Source organism: Primulina eburnea, chromosome 1 (assembly GCF_022965805.1).
Source record: "Primulina eburnea isolate SZY01 chromosome 1, ASM2296580v1, whole genome shotgun sequence".
Lineage (NCBI taxonomy): Eukaryota > Viridiplantae > Streptophyta > Magnoliopsida > Lamiales > Gesneriaceae > Primulina > Primulina eburnea.
The window spans coordinates 60274913-60285144 of record NC_133101.1 but is presented as its reverse complement, the minus strand read 5'-3'; the positions used below and the strand labels follow the sequence as shown (position 1 = coordinate 60285144).

The following is a 10232-nucleotide window of genomic DNA, read 5'->3' as shown; positions in this document are numbered from 1 at the left end:
CCGAACCACGTATGCGGTGCGGTTTACGATTACTATTTTTAATCGCGGCTTTTTTTAAATATTATGAAAAACGGTGTGGTGCAATTCGGTTCGGGCGGTTAATAAAAAAATTTGATCACCCCTATCACAGATTATGATTCGTGAGATGGTCTCATATGAGACCCACTCAATTTTTTATTGTGAATGTCGGTAAAGTTTACCCGTCTCATAAGTAAAAATTTATAAGATCATTTTACAATAGACCTACTCTTTTTTATTCGCATATGAGTGTTTTATTATAATTAGATGCTGAATTCGATTATTAGTTGTATTTTTTTATAATAAGAATTTTAACCATAAATTATTGGAATTAATTTTCTTTGATGTCATGAATTTTACAGTACCTATTTATTTATTGATTTACATGTAATGTAGAATAGGAAGGAGATGTAAGAGAAGCAGGTTCTTTGTCTTCTCCTCCTTCAACCCTGCTGCTTCTACCATCCCCGCAATCTCCAGCGTAAAAACCTTACCGGATCATACAATCAAATTTGCAATGAACCCATCAATTATCTATACAGCTACTAATCCATCTTCTCCAAGCACGACAACTCTTCTTGCACCCCACTTTATCTGCAGGCCCTTCCCGCTTAGCCTATGCAAAACCCATTTCCGCCTTCACCGCTACAGAATACCCGTCACCCGATCTTCTTCCCAACCCCCAGCCGCCGTAGTCAAGTCTGATGTGTTTGGAGACAAGAGGGAGCTGACTGGCGTCCACTCCCTGGTGGAGGCTATGTCGCCACCCATCCGAATTGCCAGCTCTGCACTTATCTTTGCGGCTGCCGTTGCTTCTGGATATGGGCTTGGGTTTAGGTTTGGAGGGTCTCGCAATTCCGGGATTGGTGGGGCTGTGGTTCTTGGGGCAGCTGGAGCTGGGGCTGCTTTTGCGTTGAATTCCTGTGTGCCAGAAGTCGCGGCTGCTAGTTTGCACAATTACGTCGTGGGTTGTGATGATCCGGGGGATCTGAAGAAGGAAGATATTGAAGCCATAGCAAACAAGTAATCTAATTTTACTTCACAGCATGGTCATTGGTTTTCAGATAATTTTATCTGATGGTTGGCTGTTTAATTTTACTGCAAAACTACTTTATTACTGGCTCTATCTTTAGTTGTGTCAGGAGCGATACGGCTATCATTATAGTTCATTCTATAATGATTGATGAAACCTACAGAACTGATATTTTCCAGAATATGCAGAAGTTTCTAAATACAATCATGATATGAATAATGGGTCCAAGTCCAGCAGCCAATGGATGGTACCCACAAGCAGTACTGAACCATGCTTTTGCATTTTCTTGGTTTCGCAATAACTTCCGGTTATGAATAAATCAGTTTCTCAGTCATCAATTATTAAAGTTCTTAGTTTTATCTGTCACTCAGAAGATCTTTTGAGTACTCTAATCTGGCAGACCTGTGAGGCGAATAGGTAATAGGAACCTTGGACCAAGAATGATAACTGGCCAATTTGAAGTGGCAAACAAGGGAGTTGCTCAAGAGTAGAGTGGAGTGGTTGCAAAAGACCACTTTCATTTCTCTAGTGTCTGGACATTTTAATGTCCATAATTTTGTAATTAGAAGGTCCCCGTCTCAATTTTTTGTTGATATGGTCTTAATTTTTCTTTACTTGTATTAGCTTTTCCTAATGGGGCAGTTAGATTTTTAGGCTACTGTATGTTTTATTTTGAGGCCTAGTTTTTTTTTTAAAAAAACACACAGTAGGCTTTTTTCCCAAAAAACTCCTCTCTCTACCCCCTCCTTTCTTCGACTTTAATCAGTTTCTTACTCTTGCTCTTTGTTTATTTTTTCATTACTATTGGCATGATTGTGAACCTTATCATTTTTTGCTTCTGTTGTATTCTTGTTGTACAATATTTCAGATATGGTGTTAGCAAACAAAATGCAGCATTCAATGCGGAGCTTTGCGATATATACGGCAAGTAAGTAAGAAGCTATTTGGTTAATTATAAAGTTTAATTATCAGTTTGTTTGTATGTGCAGACATGTTTTCAAATATTTCCCATCTAATGGAAAATTGGTTTTCTAGTGTTTATATGGATCAATATGTGTTTTCACATGCTAGAGTTATGACAACTAAACATTGCTTTGTGGTTCGAGGGTTTTCAATAAATGAATGCATATCCAATGCCCATTCAACATGCATTGCACACTTGAGATTTAAGAACCGATAACGGCATTTTAAAAAACTTTCAGATCCTTTTGTTTATCATTCTGCTTTCAATCTTAGATTTGTATTGGCTGTCCTTCCTCCTGGAGGTGAAGATCTCAAAGGTGATGAAGTTGAGACCATTATTAAATTCAAACAATCCTTGGGCATTGATGACCCAGAGGCGGCATCAGTACACATGGAGGTACTATTGTTTGTGATTCTTGATTTAAAGTGAGAACGAGAATACTCGTGGCTTTAATTTACTATGGGGATGATTTGTTTTGAAGTGTTTTATCTTGATTTCTCAGATTGGTAAGCGGATAACCAGGCAAAGACTTGAAACAGGGGATCGTGATGCTGATGTGGAACATCGTCGGGTAGGATGTTATTTATATATTCTTTGATATTATATATTTCATCCGTTAGGACACAGTGATTTGAGGCTGTATAAATTTTATGTTTCTGCTGCAGGCATTTCAGAAGCTGATATATGTGTCGAATCTTGTGTTTGGACAAGCGTCAGCTTTCCTGTTACCCTGGAAACGCGTGCTCAAGGTCACTGATGCCCAGGTATTTAAGCATTGTAAGGCTTTCCCGTGATAATTTCTTTGCATATTTGATTGTGAAGTTTTGTATTGTTTTCTTTGGGTAAATGCGGATAAACTAAAATCCATTGCTTCATTTTAGAATTTCTATAGTCATCAAATTACCTTGTCTGTCAGGTTGAGGTTGCTGTGCGGGATAACGCCCAGAGGCTCTATGCTTTCAAATTTAAATCGATTGGCCAAGGTAATACCCATTATGTGATTGTTTTATGCGCCACAAGTTTCTTGATATCATTTTTCGTTTATTGAAAACCCTGTTAGATTTATTTCCTATGGTTGGTCTTGAAAAATCTTTCAAGCAAATTTTTTATTGTTTCTTCCATTACGTGTCAATTATTTAACTTGTATTTAGGCTTCTGCTTTAACAGATTACCAAGAATAAGTATGTGGAAAAATGTAATTTTTTTTCATTGTAATGTATCTTAAAGTGACAAGCTGAATGTTGTTAAGATGTTAAGTCTTTTGGTTAGATTGATTTATGTAGATTCCATCTGGCAGAATTTGCTTCCAATATATGAATATGATCTCTTACTTATTATTATTATTATTATTATTATTATTGATGCTTTAGTAAATTCCTCGCTACATTCTACACTCGACTAACGAGTAGTAATAGGTTGACATTGCCACTTATTTATGCGTCTTTATGTTTGCTAGATCTTAACGCGACTCAGTTGATCAGCCTCAGAGAAGCACAACTCCTGTACCAACTTTCGGACGAGGTAAAGAAACAAAAAAATCCTGGGAATCAAATAGCATATGTATCCATCAGATATTTCATATTTGATGCCACTGGCCATACTGTTGAATATATAAGAATGAGAAGATACATATCGTGCCTGTCTTTCAAAGGTGGTTTTTTTCCTCAGCTTGCTGCAGACATCTTTAGGGAGCATACCAGAAAGCTTGTGGAGCAAAATATATCAACAGCTCTCAATCTATTGAAGTCCAGAACTAGAGCTGGGTATGAGAACTATTATGCTTCTATGCTTGAACCTGTAGTAATGTGCGACTTATCTTGATTTTAAGTTTGTTTTAGTCCTTGAAGTTGCCTTGGTGCAGGTGTTGAGACTTGGTTCTGTGATTAATTTGTAATTCATTCTCCTGTGTAAATTTATGTTTCTTTGTTGGTGATGGGGATAAAGTTAAAATAAGCACCGTGACACCTAATAAGTGAATTTATTTGTACACGTTGTTAGCAGAAGCCCTAAAGTTGAATGATTTGTGCTTAAAATATTTTAAATCAGCAAGCCTTTAAAATATAAATCATTTGATTAGGCAGAGTTTGGTCTGATCAGGTTTTCAAAGATTCATTTGAAAAATATTGACCTAATAATAGAGCCTTGTCCTCGTATTGACAGCCTGCGGTTTGTTAATCTGTTTCTTACTGTTTGTAACTATAGTTTGTCTTCATCCCCACTTTTTTTGGTCAGCTATAAACAGTCCGACAATGTTTACGTTCTTGGTAATATGAATGCTTAACCAGCTGTGTGTGTTTTACAGGAATCGTGTCATTGAAGAACTTGACAAGATTCTGGCATTTAATAATCTCCTAATTTCTCTTAAGAGCCATCCGGATTCCAGTCGTTTTGCTAGGGGTGTTGGGCCTGTGTCTTTAGTAGGTATTATTAGTGAGCAATTTTGAATCCCTCGTTCATCTTGGTTTGAATATTCTATAGGCTCTCTGGTACTATTTTCTTGAAGATTATTTGGGAATTTTTCCTGTATGTACTTGTCAGTTGAAGCTTTGTTATTTCTTGATTTAGGTGGGGAGTATGATGGCGACGGAAAGATCGATGACTTAAAGCTTTTGTACAGAGAGTATGTGACAGATGCTTTGGCGGGGGGACTCATGGAAGAACAAAAGGTTCTGACCAACATGTTTATTTATTTCATTATTTCATTTATTGAAATGTTGTAAACTATCATTCAAGTTATGCAACATAATGCTTTCCTAGTAACTTATGGTCATGGAATATGCGATAGCTACCCCAATCTTGCGTTGAACTATTCACCAATTACCACCTCGAGTGGGTAAACACGCTTAGACTTATGATTATTGTGGGGTGTTGGGTGGTATCCTGTAATATGCTTATATAGTGGCGTGCTATGTAGTGTGTATGTACGGTGAAGAGATTCAGCTCAGTTGATCAGTGGAAAGAAAACTGAGGCTTTTGGTTATTGTTACATTTATTTTATAGTGAATATTCAACATTCACCACCATATTATTTTTATTTATTTCTTTACAATGAGATGCCTATGCCTAATGGTATTTGTGCTGTTAGAGACTAAATATGTTAAATATTTCATATCTTTATCTGCTAAATTTTGTCGAGCTTACCTGTTTTCCGTTTGTAATCCTACATTTTTTAAAAATTTATTTTTTGCACTGACTTCATTTTTTTGTTTTTATTGTAGCTTGCTGCTCTTAATCAATTAAGGAATATATTTGGTTTAGGAAGACGAGAAGCAGAGTCAATTGCTATGGAAGTTACCTCCCAAGTATATCGCAAACGCCTTCAGCAAGCAGTGTCTAGTGGCACCTTGGCAGCTGCTGCTAGTAAAGCAGCCTATCTTCAAAATCTATGTGAAGAGTTACACTTTGATCCACAGAAGGCCGTAGAGATTCATGAAGGTTCGGTTTATCTATGAGGGATAACATTTATATTGTGTTGGAAGCTGTTTTCTGTATGGTCTTAAGTATTTATATTTACTTGAGTATTTCAATGAGTTACCTAATCGTGTATTACTTTTTGTTCCCGAAAGCATAACTTTTTTTATTGGTCAGAAATTTACCGAAAAAGACTTGCGCAACTGGTAGCTGACAAAGGTGAACTCAGTGATCAGGATGTGGAAACATTAGAGAAGATACAGATTAGTTTATGCATTCCAAAAGAAACTATTGATGCAATTCATGCTGATATCTGTGGCAGTTTGTTTGAGAAGGTAACATTGTTATTTTCCGTCTCTTTTATGTTTCTAATGTGGGAGACTAATGTAGAGTTTAATCTTTTTTAAGAGGTAAGAATTCACTAGAAGTTCAAAACTAAAATCACTTGTAGCCAGGTCTTACAGCCCCCCACCTGTAATAAAGACTAGCGAATGTTTTTGTCAAATAAATTAGGAAAGAACAGAAGTAATGTTGATTTCAACTTTAGTACTTGTGCTCTTTTTCACTTGGTATTGTTTCTTCTAATAATTTTTTTTAATGCTGTTAACAAGTTATAATTGTATATTTTTGAGTATGAGCTATTCTCCAGTTTTATAACAATATACATCTTCTCCTTAATATAAAGATAAGAAACTATATAAATCACACTGTTTGATTTCATCTTTGAAGACGGCCCAATAACACTTCACCTAACATTTTAAGTTAGCCAACCATGACCGAAAAAATTTAGAGGTTGGTAAGTGGTTCAAGTTCCAGAGAGTAAAAAAATCATTTGATAATTTAAATCTCAAAACAGCCTGGAGAAGCTTTTCTAATGAAGCAGTTTTTTAAAAGCTATTTTGTTTAAATAGTAGTAGTATTTTTTTGTAATAAAAAAATACATAAAATGTCAACATCCAGAAAATAATACTTTTTTTTAATCAAGAAAATATTGCTTTTTAGGACTCTGTTTCTGCTTTTAAAACACACTTAAAAAACCATGCTCAACAAAGTAATTTATTTAAGCCAAGTGCTTCTGCATCGAAATTTGCTTAAAACTAAGTGCCTAGGTACTCAAAGTAATGTAGGCGACTTGTTCAGAAATTTCTCATTTGACGAATTACTTTTATATTTGTTCTTTGGAATGCAGGGGACTTGTTCAGAATAATGAATTTGTGTTCCCTTTGTAAAAATACTTTCTCTATCTTGTAAAATGTTTCTCACTTGTGTAATATCCTTAAATCAACACTTGCTCATACCTCCTCATAGATGTGAATGTTTTTTTACATATTACCATCACCATCTACTAGGCTATACGTTTTTGCTTCAGGCCCACCCCAATAGGTCCTGAGTTCTCTCATCTCTGTTTTTGTATCATTGTGCATAAAGAAACGCAACCTTGAAGGTGGTGTTAGGTGATAATAATTATAATTACTGGGTCATTTAATTGGTTGTCCAATCACTTCAACAGGTCGTTAAGGAGGCAATTGCTGCCGGAGTTGATGGCTACGATGCAGCGATCCAAAAGTCTGTCAGAAAAGCTGCTTTTGGTTTGCGTTTAACCAGGGAGGTTGCTATGTCTCTTGCTAGCAAGGCAGTAAGTTCCCAACGAACCAAGACATTTTTATCCTAAAAAATCTTTTGAATCCTGGATAGAGCTCTTTCGGCTCTGATTATTTTTTTGGTCTATCAGCCATCTGGCTGGCTACTGATTTATTTGGGGGCTTATTGTATGCTAGATAATTTTCTGCAAATCTTGTGATGCCATCGATTTGATTAATCTGAATAGTTATGTTATTGGTTGTGCGTAGGTCCGTAAGATTTTCGCAAGCTACATTCAGCGAGCAAGGGCAGCTGGAAGTCGTACTGAATCCGCGAAGGAACTCAAGAAAATGATTGCTTTCAATAGTTTGGTTGTTACTGAACTGGTTGCAGATATCAAAGGTGAATCAACTGATATAACACCTGAAGAACCTAACATGACAGAAGAACTACAGATGGAGGGTGAGGAGGAATGGTATTCCTTGCAGTCGCTTCGGAAAGCAAGGCCCAGCAAGGATACTAAGGGAAAACCAGTCCAGACGGAGATAAATCTTAGAGATGACCTCCAAGGAAGGGATAGAGCTGACCTTTACAAAACGTACTTGCTATTTTGTCTTACTGGTGAAGTGACCAGGATTCCTTTTGGTGCTCAAATCACCACAAAGAAGGATGATTCTGAGTATGTTTTGCTTAACCAACTTGGTGGCATTCTTGGGATGTCAGACAAGGAGATCGTAGAAGTGCATAGGAGCTTAGCAGAACAAGCTTTCAGGCAAGAAGCTGAGGTTATTTTAGCTGATGGACAGTTGACTAAAGCTAGGATGGAGCAACTAGATGTGTTGCAGAAAAATGTTGGATTGCCACCTCTGTATGCTAAAGATATCATAAAAAGCATAACGACTACGAAACTGTCAGCAGCTCTTGAAACTGCCGTAGGTCGGGGGAGACTGAACATGAAGGAATTTCGAGATCTCAAAGAAAATGGAGTCGATGTAGATACCATGATATCAAAAAGTTTACGAGAGTCCCTCTTCAAAAAAACTGTGGATGACATCTTCTCCGCTGGTACTGGAGATTTTGATGAAGAGGAACTGTATCAGAGAATCCCAAAAGATCTCAACATTGATCCCGAGAAAGCCAAAGGAGTAGTTCTTGAGCTTGCTCGCACTAGATTATCAAACTCGCTCATCCAGGCAGTGGCATTTTTAAGACAAAGAAATCAGTCGGGTGTGGTACGTACTAGTTCTAATTTTGTCGCCAGGTCTTAATTGAGATTTAAGAAGTGTAAAAACCGTTGCCCATTATCGTTGTGCGGATTTTCAGGTTAATTCTCTCAACAACCTGTTAGCATGTGACAAAGCCGTCCCTTCCACTCCATTGTCATGGGAGGTACCAGAGGAACTGGCAGATTTATTCCTCGTGTACCTAAAAAGCAACCCTGCTGATGAAAAACGAGCCCGGATACAGTATCTGCTCAACATTAGTGATTCAACTGCGGAAGCTTTAGAAGCCATGAAAGATAAAGGATTATCAAATGAGAAGGTCGAGGAAGAGTTTGTGTTTTAAAAATGCTTGTTTTAGCCATTTTGATTTCGATTTGTTCGAAGATTTTGTCATATATTTCTACTAATAGCCGAATAGGTAAGCAAATACATTCTTATGTTGAGAGTAACTGACTGTTTGAAGGCGTCGAATAGGATTTTCTTTGATGTGCAGTGGGTGAATTCTGCAGTTAGCATTCCTGGGTTCATTGTTACTCCACATTTCAAAATAATGAAAATTTAAGTTACGATTATCACACAAAACATATGTATGTATTTATGCTCTCAAGTACTCGTGATTTTGTTTAATATTTTATTCAATTGTGCCCAATATTTCTTCATTAACGTCAAAACTTTTGTTCCCCTCATCTCTCAAGGGTCATCCCCATCCCCAGTAGTTTCCACAGAACACACATTACCCAAGTATACGAGCGTCATCCAGTAACTCCCTTCCTAGAGCTACCAGTGGGCGGGCTGGAGCTAATTCCTTCTGCGCATACCCGAATCGAGGACTCCTGTTTGGAAAAGATTTTCTCAACACTCAGGTGAGCATGATCAAATCCTTTCAGAGGATACAAAGGAACCCAAGAACTTGCTTCAACTATATATCTGCCCGTGTTCAGGTATTGAGATGTAATAATCATTTGAGTGAGCCTTCACGGCGATTGAGCTATACAAAATCTAGTATTTCTGACAGAGAGATGGAACTCTAAAAAGAGTTAACGCGCCGAGCATTCCATAATCATATGAAGGAATGCGATAAGGCGCAACATATCCTAGAGCTATGAATTAATGGAACTAAGATGTTACAGAAATATCCTTTATTATCTCTTAATGTATGAGTTAATGAGCTATTCTTCTATGGTTCTTAATGGTCTATTAATGGCTTCAACGAGGTTCGCATTGGTGATAATGAAATTGTTTAAATGATCTCCATGTTCTAGTGCACCAAATGTCATCAAGAAAATTCAGATATTTCTTTCCATGGATTAATGAATACATATTGTCTTCCAGGTATTTTTCTCCCTCTCATGCTTGCTAAGGTCTATTTCTTTCTCTATGACAAATAAAAACTTTTTAAGTTTTGGATCCTACTAGACTTGCACATCAACAAAACATTCAAATTTATTTTCATGTCTTTTTAGCAACTGTCGTTTGTCCCGTACTTGACAGGCAAACTAGTTAATCTAATATCACATACTGTGCTAGTGCTCCACGATTCCAACTCTAGTTTCTCAAGAATTTATCAGCACGTCCGAACGATTTCCTGCTATCCCAAGTGTCTTTAGAGTCAATATCATCATTGATTCTAATTACTCCACTATGAACCCCTGAGACTTTGATACTCTTGACCCTTTTCTTGATTTTCTTTCAGCCTTCATGATGAAATCATCGGCAGAGCGGGAGAACAAGATCTTGAAGACCAAGTCAGCCACTTGGTGATTGAAATATATCATGTGTCGTGTTTGATTGTATTTTATATCAGGTTCGACTCGCAAAATTTGTGGAGAAAAGTTAGCAATAATTTTTAAAAGATTTAAATTGTGTTGAGTAGTATGCTCTTTAATAAGATCCTGATTTGTGAATGAAGAACTTGGTGATATTTACGTTTGATTATAAATCGAAATCTTGAGGATCTTCATGAATTGAATGGTGAAGTCCTTTCTGAAGGTATTAAAACATT

At 36.9% G+C, this 10232-nt stretch overlaps 1 protein-coding gene across 1 annotated transcript; it reads left to right on the top strand.

Annotated features, from left to right (window-relative positions):
* Nucleotides 1-408: 408 nt before the first annotated feature.
* On the top strand, nt 409-8812 carry LOC140836153 (protein TIC110, chloroplastic-like). Its single transcript, XM_073201565.1, has 15 exons — nt 409-1041; nt 1920-1979; nt 2288-2411; nt 2518-2586; nt 2681-2779; nt 2932-2998; nt 3472-3536; nt 3684-3778; nt 4318-4436; nt 4581-4681; nt 5234-5450; nt 5604-5761; nt 6937-7062; nt 7277-8239; nt 8331-8812. Exons 1-15 carry the CDS (start codon nt 536-538, stop codon nt 8571-8573), a joined length of 3012 nt encoding a protein of 1003 aa, XP_073057666.1. The 5' UTR covers nt 409-535; the 3' UTR covers nt 8574-8812.
* Nucleotides 8813-10232: the final 1420 nt, after the last annotated feature.